Source organism: Podarcis gaigeae (assembly GCF_964106915.1).
Source record: "Podarcis gaigeae genome assembly, chromosome: 10".
In the NCBI taxonomy this organism is placed as follows: Eukaryota; Metazoa; Chordata; class Lepidosauria; order Squamata; family Lacertidae; genus Podarcis; species Podarcis gaigeae.
The window spans coordinates 48,713,483-48,731,546 of NC_139686.1; the positions used below are offsets into that span (position 1 = coordinate 48,713,483).

An 18,064-nucleotide genomic window follows, 5' to 3' on the forward strand; every position below is an offset into this window, starting at 1 on the left:
TACCTCTGAGAGCAAGGTTGCTGTTTCTAAATGTTTTGATTGATGAACAATGCCAGTTGATGACACTAGCATAAAAATGACATATGGCCATAAATATGACCAAGTTGGCTCTAAAGCTTGATTTGCTCTTGATTTTTATCACTTGCCACATGTAATATATGCAGCTGACCTTCATTGTCCACAATATAAAATATCTGGGAATTGGTAGAGGCACTGTAAATTGTGCCGGCTTGAAGAGGGGTAATTTTTCTCTCTTCAGCTTACTATATTTCAGCAATATGGGTGGATGGAAATCTGAAAGAAGGCATGATTGTTGTGCATAAGTGAGAAACTTTGCATTTTTTTCTGATTTTTTTTTAATAACATAGGGCATTAGAGAAGCTGAACCATATCACTTCATTTCTAGCAATCGAAGAGTCATCCCATAATAGCCCAGTAAGTGCAGAAACAGAATGAACTTCTAATAGTTATGCAGGAACACTAGAAGGAGCAGTTGACAAGACAGAAATACTCTGCAAGCATTACAAATCTATGCTATTTCAGATAAAAGCAGATTAACTTGCAGTGGAGATGGTACACTATGAACCAGAGCACTGACTGTGTCACAGTGTGCAGAGAGAGCTCTTGTGTAAGCTGCCTTTCCTTTTCATTTCGGTGGAAGGGACAGTACCATTAAAACATAACAGAAAAGGCATGGTTCTCCCATGGTGAAAGTGCAGGCACCTCTCTTTGCTGTAATATTTGAGGCATTCTTTTGTGCAACTAAATCCACTTCAAACCAAGTGTTCTGAATGTATTGATTTGTCACACACACACCTGAGAAATAGAACATATATATCAAAGAGGGAGTTGAGTTTCCCCCTTCCCACTATTGCCAGATTAAAGAGAGAATGGTGTGAAAAAATGCAAGCACCTGGGTAGATTTCAATGCCACTTCCATACACATTCATTTCCTCCCCTTCTGATGAAAAAATTCACACTTTGCCAAAAGTACAAAGGAAGCTGCACTCACCGAACTTGTTGCTTCAAGCTGCAAACCACAGTTTATCAAGTTAGATTCATATGCTAGCCTTTTCCTCTGTTGAAATTGATTGAAAAATAGTTCAAGATTTTATTTTTCCCCCATGAAGAGCATAACAATTCATATTCCCAACAGAAATGCAACAAGGTCTTTGTGCAAAAAGAACAAATAACTGCATTTAACTTATCATCAAGGAGCTTTAGAATCTGGCTTTCTTTGCATCTGTTTCGCACATCAAAATATTAAGCTGCACACACGATGTAATGAATCCATACAACAAACACATGTATATGTTTGACCGTGTGTGCGTTCTACACACAAGTCAGGGAGCTGGCGTTGGCCATGGTTCTGTGCATGTGTAAGGTGGAAAGTATGGGTTTGCCACTGAGTGCGAAGCAGGCATTTTTCTTACAAACAGACATTGTTCATAAAACAGAACAAACATAAATATAAAACAATACTGAATTTTAAGAGACAATTCCATAAATAACACGTTTTCAATTCATAGAGTCTGTTCTACGGGTCAGTTACATTCAGTGTGAGACACTGCTATCATAGGAATTTTGAGTTTGGGGGAGAAAGAGGTGGGGAAAGAGAGGTGGGAGAAAGAAAGAGGGTCATGATCTTTCATTCTTTTGCATAGTGTATGTGTGGAGTTTTTGCATCAGTGTCACATGGGAAGGTTCTTTATTTATTTGTTTGTTTTCGTTGGCAGTGTGAGACACTGGAGTGCCCAGAGCATGGCTGGTTGCATTTGGTTGACTGCAGTGAGTTTTTTTCGTGTGTGCAAGGGGGTGGGGGGTTGTTGGGTCAAATTAGTCATACCCATTCACGCTATTGTTTTATAGGACCGGAAAAGAAAGTTTTCTCTGCGTTAAAGAAAACTGTTCAAACAACTTCTCAATTTGTCAAGCAGCCAAACTAAATTTGAATTACTGTATTTGAATGGTACAAATGAGTCAGTAAAAGACTATTTACTTATGAAATCAGGCTCTTCAGGTCCTGGTAAACTGGATGTTCTCTGGTCTGTATCTCATGATAAATCTACAATATACTGAGCCATTTTATAGAGTGGTTTGGCTCATGCAGTTCTTCTGTCCTTCATGCAGTTTCATTAGCTGCATCTTGGTTTGAGGCAAACCATGGTTTGCTGTATTACCCAAATCTGGCAAGTGATTTGCAGTTATATCCAACCAACCACCCTGCTTTGGAGTGAGGAGAAGTGCAAACCATAGGTTGCCAGTTCAGAGATAATGGTGGTATATGCCAATGGTATATGCCAAGAAGAAAATACTGTAGCTAATTAGGCTTGCCATGTAAGAGGAAAGAGAGATAGGGGTGACAGAGGAAGCACAAGCCTGAGGCTTGGTCATGTAATGCCAAACCATGGTTTAGCTTGGTGTTACATAGGATCCAACCCTTTGGTTTTATTTTATTATTTTATTTTATTGGGAGGGCTCCACTAGCATTATATGTGTTCTCACTTCCCTGTTGGCAATTGCTATTAAGTCCAATTTAGCTACCAGAATTAGAATTAGAATCAGAATTATAGCATTTTAAGAGAATCCAGTGTTAATGGGGCAATGACTACAGTTGCTGCAGTCTCGGGGCAGAGATTGAAACAATAGCCAGTAGAAACTTTTAAGATTCAGCAGCAATGTTCACACAGAGCAGTGAGGAGATTCTCCTCCTTTTATGCTGATCATTGTAGCCTTTCTGCTGCTGACTTTAGAGCTGAGACAAGCTCTCTATAGACCTCAGAGGCTGACCTCTCTAGGCAGAAGGTGGAGGTGCAAATCTCCCTGCAGTCATCAGCAGAACAAAAGAAAGTTTTGTCTGTCCACTACACACACATGCTCTAGATAAGCGGTTTCTTAGCTCCCTATCCCGGACTATCAAAAGTGAGTAATGGCAGTAATTAAAGGATTTGTACAAGAACTGGGGTTGCATATTTTGGAGGACAAATGCAGGTCATAGTTTGCTGGTTTAAATGTAAGAGGAAACTATGGTTTGTCCTAAAGAGAAAGCATTTAATCAAAACCAGGAGGGAAGGAGAGAGAGAGGAAGAGGAGATGCACATGAGTACAGGACTTGTTCCTCTAGTCCCAAACTGTGTTTCAGTGTTACTTTTGAATGGAGCCTTTGAAGTTATGAAGGGTTAAAGGTAAAGGTAAAGGTACCCCTGCCCGTACGGGCCAGTCGTGTCCGACTCTAGGGTTGTGCGCCCATCTCACTTAAGAGGCCGGGGGCCAGCGCTGTCCACAGACACTTCCGGGTCATGTGGCCAGCGTGACAAGCTGCATCTGGTGAGCCAGCGCAGCACACGGAAACGCCGTTTACCTTCCCGCTAGTAAGCGGTCCCTATTTATCTACTTGCACCCGAGGGTGCTTTCGAACTGCTAGGTTGGCAGGCGCTGGGACCGAGCAACGGAAGCGCACCCCGCTGCGGGGATTCGAACCACCAACCTGACGATCGGCAAGTCCTAGGCGCTGAGGTTTTACCCACAGCACCACCCGCGTCCCTTTCGACCTATGAAGGGTTACTCGTTCATTAATCTAAAACTCTTATTAACATAGCTACAAATATGGTGTAGCTAAGCCCTGCGCTACAAACTGGAAATGTGAAAATGGCTCAGTTGAGGTTAGAAAGGTCAGGTTAGGATCATGTTTGGTCAATCTAAAGAAAATTGGTGTTATTGCCATTTTTATTTTCATTGCATTTTGGGGCTGCTAGACCATAGCTGGCCTGGCTTAGGAGGGCAGTGTGAGATTGCGTAGTCATGTGGGTTTTACATCACCCTACTTGCTTGCATATGGGTGGCCAATGACTTCATTTCTATGTGGCTGCATATATTTTGCAAGTTCAAAACCCAGAACTAGTCATGGAATACAAAGCATGTGACAGGATATAATGGTTTTGTAATGCAGGCAAAAAGTGAACCAACTTCTGTTTTTTAAAACTTACTGGGAACTTTTAGATAGATAACTCAGGCATAAATCAATAATATTCCTTTAATTGTTCTATTTGGTTATGTATTTTTTAATATTTTAAAATTGTTTAGGACTACTGTTGTTATGATTGTACTTATATAGTATTTTTATATGTTGAAAACAGCCTTGAGCATGGTTTTAACTTTGGAATACAAATAAAATGATTGACTGATGGACTGACTGAACACACACAAAAAATACAATATGCTAAGACTAAGACACGTCAGCAGATTATGCTGGGAACCAAGCATATAAGTACTAAAACAAAACAAAACCACAAGCTGGCATGCGTGGAAAGCCAGCAAGAACATGGGAACTGCACAGTGTAATGGCAGTGTAATCTTAGTTTAATTGAGGAAGGAGATCAGGCAAAATATTCAACAGTTAGACATGGTTGTTAAGAGTCAGCGCAATTCAAAAAGAAGGAAAGAAAGAATTTGAATTCCTGTCACCTAGGAGGAAAATATAAATTAGAGGTCACTCAAAGGTAAATAGCATAGTTACACATTTTAGGTAGTATTTTGAGGTCAGTAGGTCCTTAACTGCTCTTGTGCCTTTAACAGCTATGTGACATATTCACATCGGGCAGGGGAAATTCTTTCCAGTGTAGACCTGCAGTGATAGTAAACTGCCGCTATTGAATTCCTGCTTATCATGCAGTGGCACCTATTAGAAAAACAATGAGGCAACCAGGGTTCACTAGACTGACCACAAGAGACCTATGAAAAATAGGATGTTGATGAAGCTGGCGCCATTTGTTGGTCCCCAAGGCACATTTATGCTATTTATGTCTCCGTTTGTTCATTATTTCCTCTTTTTTGGTTTAATAAGAATTATACCTTATTATATAGTATAGCCTTCCTGCTATTACCTAAATTTGGACAAGGAAATTGGATGGTTGAATAACCCTTCCACCCATTCTAAAGACACCTTCCAATAGAAAGCTAGCAAGTACAGAAAATAGCTTTCCTGTCTCTCTGATGAGCTGGTTTTCTGAAGGGTGTTTTTGTTTTAATCTGGATTGCATTCAAAGATTCATTCTGAAGGGGTACTATCCCAAAAGCGCAATACCAAGCTAAAAATTGAACTCTAAAGGTAAAGGGACCCCTGACCATTAGGTCCAGTCGTGACAGACTCTGGGGTTGCGGCGCTCATCTCGCTTTATTGGCCAAGGGAGCCTGCGTACAGCTTCCAGGTCGTGTGCATAGGCGCCGACTCCATGGGGCCTGAGGGGGCCCGAGCCCCCTCAAAAATTATTAGTTATATTATGCTTTGTAAAATCACAAAATTATGTTGGTATTTTTTATTTTCCTTGTTTGACGATAGTTACCTTTTAAAATACATTCAGTAATGAGTTAAAACAAAGCCACTCCCGATCTAGAGAGGGGGTGGGGTGCGGGCTCTCGACCCATCAACAATCTCGCGGGGCTGTCAGGGATTCCCCCTAGCTCATTAATATTCACCGCCCATGGCGGCAGCCAATCGGCTGCCGCAAAGGGCGGGCCATCACAGGTTCACTCAAGGTCGGGGCAGCCCGGGGCTCACCCCTTTCGTTCCCCCAGCAGCAGCGGTTTGGAGGTCTTGGGCCCCCCCAATATTTTTTATAAGTCGGTATGGGCCCCCACCCCCCCCAATATTTTTTATAAGTCGGCGCCCCTCGTCGTGTGGCTAGCATGACTAAGCCGCTTCTGGTGAACCAGAGCAGTGCACGGAAATGCCGTTTACCTTCCCGCCGGAGCGGTACCTATTTATCTACTTGCACTTTGACGTACTTTTGAACTGCTAGGTGGGCAGGAGCAGGGACCGAGCAACGGGAGTTCACCCCATCACGGGGATTCGAACTGCCAACCTTCTGATAGGCAAGTCCTAGGCTTTGTGGTTTAACCCACAGCGCCACTTGCGTCCCTGTATGGAACTGTACGGAATGCATAACTTTTAAAAGCTTCCTTTTTTCATTCTTGCCCTCAGTCCTCTCTTTGTGGCAAGCGCTCAGAAAAGTAACTGAGCATGCCAGCACTAAGTACATTTGAATTCAAGGGATAATATAGCTTTCAGCTACGAGAAATAAAACCCAACTGGAAAGATCAAGACAAAAAAAAGGCCAAGGGGAAGAACAGCAAATCCTCTCTTTGTTTGAGATTCTATGAATCAGCTTTGTGGGAAAAGACAAAAGCAAAGAAGGGAAGGTACACCTTTGGAAGCTGCAATCACTAAAAACAGATGTTTAAATTGCCCATAAAAGTGGAGCCAAAAAAAACAGCAGCATAAAGCAAGAAGGCAAGCCATACCATTTGCTTCTTCTGAAAGCTCCTCTTATGTTGCTTTTTGCTCTCATCTTCATATGCTAAAACAAAGTCGATTCTTCTTTGGCCATCATTAAAGTAGAGGGAGTCAGGTTTCAGATTAAACTCTGCCTGTAAGGAACATATCATACCTTTAACATTACAGCAAATACTCTAGCCATCTTTACATAACTAGAGTGAAAATTCCAACATACTATTATACAGAACATACCCAGCACAGCTTTGATAAGAGACTGTGGACTCTCCTTCCTTGGAGGTTTTTAAGCAGAGGTTGGATGGCCATCTGCCATGGATGCTTTAGCTGAGATTCCTGCATTGCAGGGGGTTGGACTAGATGACCCTGGGGTGGGGGTCCCTTTCAACTCTACAATTCTATGATTCTAAGTTCAAGAAAGTGCACATGTATGGTCAATTGGCTCAGCAGAGCTCTGTAGGAAAACATGTGGATAACATCTAAACATACATGAAACCTATATGCTGCCCCACAAGGTGTAAAAATTGAATTTTAATCCAATACATGCTGAAGATTTTTTTTTTTTAATAATTGAATGAATAGTCTACCAAAGCAAAAGCCAATGGAATGCATAAGCTTGTCGCTGCAGATCCTGGAAGCAAACATTGATCTGAATATTTATCTCAAACGTTCACTAAAGCTTCGCCTAGCTGTCTTGAATATGCATACCTGCTTGTGTGTCTCTGTTTGCTAATGTGCCATTGGATGGCTTGAGCAAAAGGGTCATGCTATTTCGCTGGAAAGAATTGCTACACATCCCAGACAAGTGGGCAAGCAACTCTTTACAGAGAGGTGTGCACTAGTGGTTCTCACCTGCACAATGGTTTTGCCACTTAATGTTAAGTAGCACATCTTTTACAGCGTGTACTTCTAAAAGCATGTCATAATTTGGTTTTGAAATAACAATAGTTGTCTTATCCTTTTGTCCTAATACAAATGTGGATCCAATGTTCAAAACAACACTGCTTTGAATAGTGGCTTCTTGATGCCATCACTGCTATTTTATCCCAGAAATCCACCAACTGAAGAGGCTACTTCAGTTAGGGTAGGGCTGGCTCTGATTTATTACGTGCTGTTGTTTTACCCTTACAGGTGGGGGAATGAGACTGGAAGTCATGGCTTTAAAAAGTGAATAAATCTGCAGCTGGAGCCAAGGGATCCATCCATGGCTTAAATGAGCAACCTGGAAAAGAGGAGGCTGAGGAGAGATAGGATAGCCATCTTCAACTATCTGAAGGGCTGTCACATGGAGGATGGATCAAGCTTGTTTTCTCCTGCTCTGGAAGGTAGGACTTCAAGTTGCAGGAAAGGAGATTCTGCCTAGACATATGGAAAAACACTCTGACAGTAAGAGCTGTTTGACAGTGGAACAGTCTCCCTTGGGAGGCTGGGGACTCTCCTTCTTTTAAACAGAGGTTGGATGGCCATCTGTCATGGATGCTTTAGTTGAGATTCCTGCATTGCAGGGTATTGGACTAGATGAGCCTTGAGTACCTTCCAACTCTAAGATTCTATGATTCTAACCTCATGGTCTGAAGCTGGGAATTGGTCTAGTGAGTTGTTCAGTACTGTGGGTCCTTAGCTCTCACAGAAGAGGTATTATGGGTGTGGAGTGACTAACAAGCAATATGAACCCTCTGAATGGGATAGGCCTTTGGTAGGATCCAACAGGCTCTTCTTATAATCTTACAGGATTTACCCTTGCTATTATTGCCCTATAAAGAGAAATGGTTGCACATCTCATGCTTTCTAAGCAGTTTCAAAACCTGATACCGATAAACACTTGAGTCAGTACAATATTATTTGCTAGACAGAGTAAATGTTCAATGTTCAAAGTATCTATGTAGCACTAAAAATAAAACAATTCAATCTGTGTAATTGCATTAAGTAGGACTTCTTTGTAGGCAGAGATCCATACTTCTTGTTCCTGGTTAAAAAGATACTAAGAAGATACCAAGAACTGAAATCATTTTGTACTGTTAGATATCCAATGAGATGTGCGAAAGGATGGACTAAATCCATAAAATGCATTTAGTGAAGGATGCTGTATAGTGATTTAAGATGTCTGAACTCTCTTACATACTCAGGACTGCTATACCTAAAGGACCATCTCTCTCTTATGTAATGCTCTCAGGCAGGCAGGCAAGCAAGCCCCAATAAGTAGTAATAACTCTCCGGCAGTTTTGTGTTATGTTTATTTACAAAAAACACATCCAGAGCATGGCTTCTCGCCTGCTCGCATTGACGATAGTTGGTCAGTCTGATTCTCCGCCCCTTTCACAGCAGGAAGGACATCAAATTCCCACCCTTCCCCTCTTGCCCTTCTGTTGTGCTCTGACCTTATCCAATCTCCTAGAACGGGGATTGAGAAGCTGGCCTTCCCCCTCCGCACTTCCACTCGACACACTCTCAGTCGTCTGCTTATCTGCTGATTGCCTAGCAATGCTCTGGCTGCCTCCTAACTCTCCCACTTTTTAAGAAATGACAGTGTCTTCTTCAGGAAGGGGGGGGGTGAACTACCCCTTCTCGGCTCTGTCAGCCAGTTCTCATCTGCAGAGTCTCTCTCTCTCTCTCTCTCTCTCTCTCTCTCTCTCTCTCTCTCTCAGCTCAGTTTCTGAGTCTGCCTCTTCCCCTGAACTTGGGTGAGCCATGTTACTGACACCTTATAGGAACTGACCTTGACTCTGCAATCATCATCTGAGGCCCCTGTTTATGTGCTTCCTCCATGAAAGGTCTGGAGGGTGGCAACATGAGAGCGGGCCTTTTCTGTGGTGGCTCTCCATTTGTGGAAGGTTCTCCCTAGGGAGGCTCACCTGGTGCCTTCGTTACATATCTTTAGGTGACAAGGAAAAACATTCCTCTTCGCTCAGGCCTTTGGCTAATGAAACTATCTATGGCCTTTTAAACAATTGGGGTGGGTCTTACTGTTTTCACTTGTTACTATGCTATACATTTTTATGGTTTTATATTGTAAACTGCCCTGTGATCCTTGGGTGGTATAGGAATAATAATAATGATAATATCAAGTTACTTTAAACTCAACCAAAACCCTAAGGCCTCCTTCCACCTTTCACTTCCATTTCCAATTTGGGCTTATAATGTGCAGCACTTGCTAATTACTCATGTATTATATGAATGCAGTCTTACAACAGTTAATTGGTAATGTTACTGAATGAAAAGAGACCACATAATCTGTTCTAAAACTAAAGCACTGCATGTTATTGACATAGTTATTCCTGAATAATTAACCAGCTATTAATTATCCTAAGAACGTAGATTTAGCATGAATGTTATTGTGTACTTTCCTATGTAGCCCATGGGGGCCTTATAGGGTTGATATTGTGCGGCATAAGCAAAACAAGATAAAACAACAAAGCCTGTTGTGGCACTTTAAAGACTAAGTGGTTTATTGTGGCATAAGCTTTATTGGGCAATGAGGCAGTTGGTTTTATTGCGATACATCAACATAGCTGAACCCTGTGAAAGCAAGGCAGTAATTGATCATACAGTACAATTAATTTATTTTTCTTTACATAATTCTTGCATGTGAGTGTCTCTGTTCTCATTTATATTCCTCTTAGTGCCATCAGTATTTCTGGGATGTTAACTAAGATTCAGAGGTCAAGGGTCAAATACAATTGGGTTCATCTTCTGTCCATTGCTTCCACATCTAATTCCCTAAGCCTGCTAGCACATCCTTCAGAAATGAAGATTCTGAAGTCTCAATATATTCTTCAGTAAAGGGAGATCATAAAACAAAGCAAAGTGTCATGTGAGAATGGCCCTGCAAATTCTCCTCTTCAGGCTCCAGACTTCTGAGGGGTCTTGGAACGGTGTCTCCAGTGTCCTTGCAAACCCCTGTGTGACTATGTGACTATGTTTTCCTTTCTTCTGCCACCACTGCCAAAATTGCTGCCACAATAATACTACTTATTGTTCTCCTTGCCAGAACACAAGCACATACATTCCACTATTTCTCTGATGAATATAGAGGTGTCCTATTATTATTATTACCCCACCCATCTGATTGGGTTGCCCCAGTCACCCTGGATGGCTTCCAACATATATAAAAACGTAATAAAACATTAAACATTTTTTTAAAAAAACCTTCCCTACACAGGGATGCCTTGAGATGTATTCTGAAGGTTGCATAGTTACTTATCTTCTTGGCTTGGCAGTTGCATAACTCCATACCCTCCATTCCTCCCATAAAAGGGGACAATATTCCACAAATAGTGGTGGTGATGGGGCCACCACAGAAAAGGCTTTGGAGAAGAAAGCAAAGATAACAACATTTGTTGAAGTAGCACCTACCCATTCTGGCTTATGCAGTGGTTGCTGGCCGGGCATTGTTCCATAGCTCTGAAAGACATCTTGTTCCACTTCTTCCAAGACTAAAACAATACAGAAGAGACGGTTTAGTTACAGCCTTCAATTTTGTGACATCTTCCTCATTTTGGGGTGAAATTCTCAGCTTTGCCCTTTCATTCCTACCACTGAGAGTTAAGAACATAATATGCTACATTAGGTTCATGAACCCAGATTATGTTCCTACATCAGTCTCAGTTCCCTATAAATATATAAAGCCCAATTTTGCTTTAAGCCAGCATGGCCAATAATAAGGGATTATGGGAGCTGTAGTTCAAAACATATGGACAGGACTATGTTGGTTATCCAGTAAATGTAGTTTTAAGAACACAGATGGGCAGTCATTCCCAGGAGACTTTTTTGAACATAGGAGTGCCTTCTGGAAACATTATTGTACCATAAAAAGTGATGTAAAGGTAGATAAAGCACATTTATCTTACAATAAGATTGATGTGAAACCAGTGATATAGTTGTTTCTAACAGGATGAATTTTTAGTTTGGCTGCAGAGTTCAGTGAGCACGTTACTGCTTCATGGTGAAAATTTGTTCTAAAATAAAGGCTATATTTTAAGCAGTGCTTTTTTTCTGGGGGTACTCATACCCCTAAACATTTTTTGAATCTAAGTTTGGCCTCATTGAGGGGCAGTATTTCAATATGAGTAGGAAAATGAGAGTACACACACACACACACACACACACACACATATATATATATGGGAGAAAGCACTGATTTTAAGCATGTCTTCAGTTTACCGGTAACTCTCACTTGGTATCTTGCTTGAGAAACAGATTCTCATAACTCTGGGCAATGCTGCTGTTTTTTCTGAACCATAATTATTTCCAGACGGCTAGTCTTTTGCAGCAAAAACAACTGAGAGTCCAGCAGTACTTTAAATACTTATTGTGGCATAAGCTTTCATGGATCACAGTTCACTTCCTTCTTCCCCTTCCCTACTCTCTCTTTTGTGAATTCCTTCTTCCTTTCAGAGTAAATCACAGGGCAATATGACTCATTAGAGTTTTGGTTAATTACTATTGGCTCTGCATTGCACTGGAGAAAATTTCAATTTACTCTTAAATTTCCACTTATTTCTTTATATCATCATATCCCATGGAGACAAACGAAGGATAAACAAGAAAATATACAGATATTTCTGTAACAAAACACCCACAGAAGATGGCAAGGTAAGGGTTTAAACAGGCAATTATTAGGCATCAAGATTTGGTTTGGGTCCATATTTGATAAGGGGAGGGGTGCCTCCTAGTCTACCACAAAACTATTCTATGTGTCCTACTCAAGAGAGACAAAACTGAGAAAAGAGCAACAAGCATGTGAGTCCAATGTGTTTATTCCCATCAACATCCTTTCCACAAACCACTGTGATTAGACAGCCACAGTGAAATAATTCCCTCTGATTAAATGCTAGACCTGTGTCCGTCACAGTGGGCTATCTTTCTCCTCACTCCTCTCCCCCAGTCCCAGCTTGACCAAGGACATTTCCTATTAGAATGGTTTTGCTTTTTTGCAAAAGAAGGAAAGAAAGAAAAGGTCTGCAGTGTTTTGGGTTTTTTGCAAACAAGGAGACAAAGTGCCACAAGGCTTAGGGGATTTTGTGGGATATAGGGGACTTGCAAAGATCCTATCTCATCTTGTGTAAACCCCCCAAACACTACAAGACACTCTGATTCAACTCAAGGTTCATATAAAGCATGAGCAATTGAACTTGCTTTCAAAATTCATGCCCTTTGCAACAGGTCAGTGTGTTAGTCTTAGGCTGCAGTTATAAACACTGTTATGATGGAGTAAGCCCCACTGCACATAAGAGGGCATCTGAGAAAACACGTGTAGCAAGGATAAGCAGCAATTTTGCATTCCCTCTTGGCCAACCCTCCATAGGTCACATCTCTGTGGTACGTGTGATCAGAACAAGAGGCACACCCCACACTTTCTCTCACACATACACAAAGTGTGCACATGCACAACACATACCCGCCCCACATGCACACATATATCAGGCATGTAAAAGTATCACTTTTCCCCACTCCAGCAATTAGGTAAAGGTAAAGGGACCCCTGAGGGACGCAGGTGGCGCTGTGGGTTAAAGCCTCAGTGCCTAGGACTTGCCGATCGAAAGGTCGGCGGTTCGAATCCCTGCGGCGGGGTGCGCTCCCGCTGCTCGGTCCCAGCGCCTGCCAACCTAGCAGTTCGAAAGCACCTCCGGGTGCAAGTAGATAAATAGGGACCGCTTTCTAGCGGGAAGGTAAACGGCGTTTCCGTGTGCGGCTCTGGCTCGCCAGAGCAGCGATGTCACGCTGGCCACGTGACCCGGAAGTGTCTCCGGACAGCACTGGCCCCTGGCCTCTTGAGTGAGATGGGCGCACAACCCCAGAGTCTGTCAAGACTGGCCCGTACGGGCAGGGGTACCTTTACCTTTACCTTTAAAGGGACCCCTGACCATTAGGTCCAGTCGTGGCCGACTCTGGGGTTGCGGCGCTCATCTTGCTTTACTGGCTGAGGGAGCCAGCATACAGCTTCCAGGTCATGTGGCCAGCATGACTAAGCCGCTTCTGGCAAACCAGAGCAGCGCATGGGAACGCCGTTTACCTTCCCACTGGAGCGGTACCTATTTATCTACTTGCACTTGACGTGCTTTCGAACAAAAGCATTTCAGCGTTTTTCAACCCTATTTGCCAGAGGGAAGTGTGTGTGTGTGATCTTCACAGAGACTGCAAGTAGGGAAGGAAGATCACATCTGTGAAGCAATCAGGCTTCAAAAAACCAGCCTACCACTGGCACCCGTAGACTTCTGTTTTTAAATCCATTTGCAGCACCATTTTTGGTAGGGGAAGATGCTCAAACTGTGGCAGGGAATGAAAGTGTTAACCATTCCATACACAGCTGTGATCTTCTCCTGAAAATATACCACCACCATTAAAGTTGAAAACAGTCTTCTGTTTCCAGTTTCCTCCTGCTGGTGCACAGGTGTGCAATGTTAAACACTTGTGTTTGTGTAGATTTACCTGCAGCACTGGTGTAACATTATGTAACTTTTCACAGTCATAGTTCTTGATAACTATGCAATTGCTGTCATAGCATTTGAAAGACTGAGCCACAAGTCACACTTTGTTTTAAAGGAAAGTAATATAATTGTCCATGAAAAATTCAGAAGGAGGGACTTCGCATGCAATACATGGGAGTTGTTATGCACTTGCTGGGAGAGTTTCAAATGCCCAAAGGGAATACCTCTGTTGTGGAGATATGTTCAGTTGGTTAGACAAGGTGCTGATAACACCAAGGTTTCAGATTCGATCCCTGTATGCGACGGCTGCATATTCCTGCATTTCAGTGGGTTGAGCTAGGTGACCCTTCATGGTCCCTTCCAACTCTATGATTCTATGAAATAGTGCTGCTGGTTTGAGATCACTTTTAGTATCCCACATAGGGGCGCCAGGTACTTAAAAGGCTCAAAGCATTGACTTAAGACATAAATTTGCATATGCTAATATATTTGTGTAAATTTTTGAAGAAATTATGGTTGTGATTGCCTTGCCCTTTGCAGTCTGCCCAGCCTCCCTGTAAGTATTTTTTTTTGTAATTAAAAAGGAGGAGGAAAGGACAGAAGATTCGGGGTACAGGTCCTCTAGATAACAACCTAAAAACATTCCAGTGGACACCCTGTGTACCAAAATGAGCTATGGAGAGGGGAAAATTCCGCCAAAGTTTGCAGACATTTCAAATCATGTTTTAATTGATATGGCTTTTTGCTGGCTAGATAAAATTGCTTGAAATTGTGTAGAAACTGCTTTGCACAAAGCGATTTGTATAAGAAAAGCTTGCCATGCAAACTGGGCAGAAACTATAGCTTAGTATAACTTTTAAACATATCTAGGATTAGAGATGCAGGTTGTGGTAACCTACTCTTCATATTGTTTAAGCTTCTTAATGTTTCTTCCAGAAGTGGATAATTCCATTTCCTGTCTGCTATTCTTGGGGTGGTGTTGTATTTGCTCCAGGGAGGGAAACAAGAAAATATTTCAAGCAATTTCCCGCCAACATTAAATTTCAAAAATATGAGTCATAACTTAAAATGTTGGTCCAGTTCAATGATCTCAATTGGTTGGCTCTCAAACCAAGAGTAGAGTTTGGTGCAGATGTGGGAATTATAGTGAGAGCTTTGAAAGCACAACACTTTAAAAGCCTCCCTCACACCTTAAAAAAGGAATTTAAGGAGAAACCCTTTAGTGAGTTTATAATATAAACCATGAATCTTAAAAAGGATCCTTCCAGCACTGCAGAATACCCACAGTATATTTTCCACTGGCGCTGTTAAACAATTGCTATCAAGTACTGATTTCTCGAAGCTACAAACATGAGTCTGACCAAACTGCGGGAGGCAGTGGAAGACAGGAGTGCCTGGCGTGCTCTGGCCATGGGGTCACGAAGAGTCGGACATGACTAAACGACTAAACAACACTGATTTTTTTTTTAAGGAAGGTAAACTGCTTCTGTGAAATGTGAAAACTTTTAGACACCTAAAGCAACTTAGGCCACTTTGAAAAAGACATCATTTTACTCCACCCGCCTTCCCAGAAGCAACAGCTGGTAGCTCATATTATATATTCAGTGGTCTGTGTTTACCTGAGCTGGAATCTGGACTAAGGATTCTGAGCTCCTGTGTTCTGATTTGCTACATGTTGTCCAATCACAGAACATTTCAGGATTTGGGCCTCTGCCATTGGCCCTTGAACTCTGAGTCGGGATTCGCAGTTTGGAAGGTTAGACAACCAATCACATTGGGAGTGAAAGCTGTAGCTAGATGATCTTGCGCCCCTGGCAGAACCGTCCAGATTGCACCCCCTAGCCATGGACAAATTAGCTCTTCCTTCTGCCTCTTCCTCCAACCCCCTCCATTTATTCAATTCACCATCTATTTAAAACCTTTTCTTATGAGGCAATAATGAATATTTTTATTTACAGACATATTTGTGGACATATTTTAAAGCTGATTTTGAGGGGGCCCTCGCCTGCGCCCCTGGCAGGGGCCCACCTCACCACCCCCTAGCTATGGCCCTGCTGGGAGTGGGAGTGGCCCAGGCTTTCAGAAGTGTATATAAGCAGTTGCTTTGCCTCTGTTTCCCAGTTATGTAGTTCAATAAAGGTTCTTGCTGTGCCTTGCCTTGTGGGAGCCCACCTACTGGATCTCATGCATTTAATCATACCATGTGCCAAATAGCAGGAGGGAAAGCTTAAGTAGTGCAGAGATATGTATCCTAAAGTAACACCAAGGTACCCTGGGAAAAAGGTGGGAGAAGATGGGGGGGGGGCGGAGGATTAAAATAGCAGACTACTGAAGGTGAGTCAGGGCAAAAGAGAAATACGTCATCTCCACCATCCCCACCACATTAAAGTGGCCCTTGGGATTTTGTTATTTATGTTATGGCATAATGTTTGGTTTGGCTGTAAGTTTCCACTTGACAAGAATGTTAAACATACATGCCTGAGCCTGCCTCATACCAGAAGCTACTCTCTGAACATGACTCTGAGAGTTCCTACCGCTATTAGATCACAGAAACAGCTACTTTAATTATATCAAACGTGCCAAGAACATGCTTGGAAAGGATGTATGTACTATTAAGCTGGTGGCGCTGTGGGTTAAAGCCTCAGCGCCTCAGCGCCTAGGACTTGCCGATCGAAAGGTCGGCGGTTCGAATCCTTGCGGCGGGGTGCACTCCCGCTGCTCGGTCCCAGCGCCTGCCAACCTAGCAGTTCGAAAGCACCTCCGGGTGCAAGTAGATAAATAGGGACCGCTTACCGGCGGGAAGGTAAACGGCGTTTCCGTGTGCGGCTCTGGCTCGCCAGAGCAGCGATGTCACGCTGGCCACGTGACCCAGAAGTGTCTCCGGACAGCACTGGCCCCTGGCCTCTTAAGTGAGATGGGCGCACAACCCCAGAGTCTGTCAAGACTGGCCCGTACGGGCAGGGGTACCTTTACCTTTACCTTACTATTAAGCTCCACCCTTGAAGTTCAACAATGATTGAAAACAATGAAAAGCTACGTGGAAACCTCCCTAGATTAGCATTAAGGCATACTTCAAGCAAAAATAGACATGTAGAAAAGACAAAAATTGCTTCTTTTTCAGGCTTCCCTTCTTTTTCATGAACCATTGAACATGTCATTGAGGAAGAAGGTCTGCTCTAAACCATGTTGGAAGGGAAATATCTCTTCTTGCGTTACAGAAAAATCTTCCAAATGCAATCTGATATTTAATTGAATGTTTCTATTTATTTATTATTCAGATGCTATGTGATATGAATTAAGAACTCTGCATTTCTCTACATGACTAGTCCTTCCCTTCTGCATCTTTCTTTCCCAGGCTGTTTTCCTCAGCTCGGCCCCAGTGGTAAGCAGTTTAAATATTGCATGCTTAAATGTGTGATTAACAAACACACATGAGCAATTTGTCAATTACAGCTCACAGCTTATGACCTTTCTGCTGCTTAACTTACTACTGTTAATTCTGCATCTGTGCAGCAAGTTTTGTGGATTCTGGATTGAGTCCCTTCAAAAACCGCTTCCTTCCATATTGTTCTCTGGAAAAATCCCACCACTCCATCCCCTTTGAAACTCCTGCATATAACATAAAAAGGTTTGCTGCCTCTCAATCAAGCATGCACTTTCTTCTTGAGCCTTCCGTTCCTTACAGTTTCATTAGCTGTTTTTCTTACCTGGCTGCTGTTCTTCCATGTGGCTCCAGAATTAAGCTCTTTTGGCAGCACTGGGTGGCTGGCGATGTGATTCACTTTTGCCAATTAAGAAGCAGAGTCCTACACAAGCTACGGCTGCTCTTTCCTACTCTTGTTCAAGGACAACAATTTCACCTTGAAAACAACTGGTGTTCATTTGCCCTATCAATGGTAGGAATGCAGGAGGGGAGAATGAAGCAAATTTCCTAAATGGAAATAGCAAGGTGTTTATTCTATCTCAAGAAGCTTTGTACAAATTCTTTCTTAGCAAGCAAAGTGTCCCAACATCTTGAAAAACCCGACTGACCGGATTAACATGGGAATATACCGCTCTACAAGAAACTGGGGGCGGGGAGAAGTTGTTCCCAAATTCTTCCTTTTCAAGTTACAGAGCTCAGAAGAATTATGATGACAAGACATAAGATGGGAAAGTATACAATGTAAACTCTAAATGACAGTGCTCTAATTTGCACCATCTAATCCACATGAAATCGATTAACAGTGGACACAGCATACTCAAAGACCAGTGGTTTTTGTGTGTGTTTTTTTTGCTAGCATGTGTAAAAGAACACTTATTCTCTTTTGATTTAAGGTTTTATGCATTTTGGGATTGTCCCCCCCCC

General features: G+C 42.4%; 1 protein-coding gene across 2 annotated transcripts in view; it reads right to left on the reverse strand.

Annotated features, from left to right (window-relative positions):
* The window catches only part of ANO6 (anoctamin 6), a 72,605-nt gene that overhangs the window by 38,037 nt on the left and 16,504 nt on the right, over positions 1–18,064 (reverse strand). The window contains exons 1-4 of one of the 2 annotated variants that reach the window (XM_083699106.1): positions 17,424–17,740; positions 10,643–10,722; positions 6,301–6,426; positions 1,013–1,078 (exon numbers count right to left, since the gene is read on the reverse strand). In XM_083699106.1, coding sequence (XP_083555232.1) covers positions 1,013–1,078; positions 6,301–6,426; positions 10,643–10,722; positions 17,424–17,442 — 291 coding nt within the window. In that variant the 5' untranslated portion in view covers positions 17,443–17,740. Of the gene's footprint in view, positions 1–1,012; positions 1,079–6,300; positions 6,427–10,642; positions 10,723–17,423; positions 17,741–18,064 lie in introns of those variants that run through there. The other variant, XM_083699105.1, reaches the window with a different exon arrangement.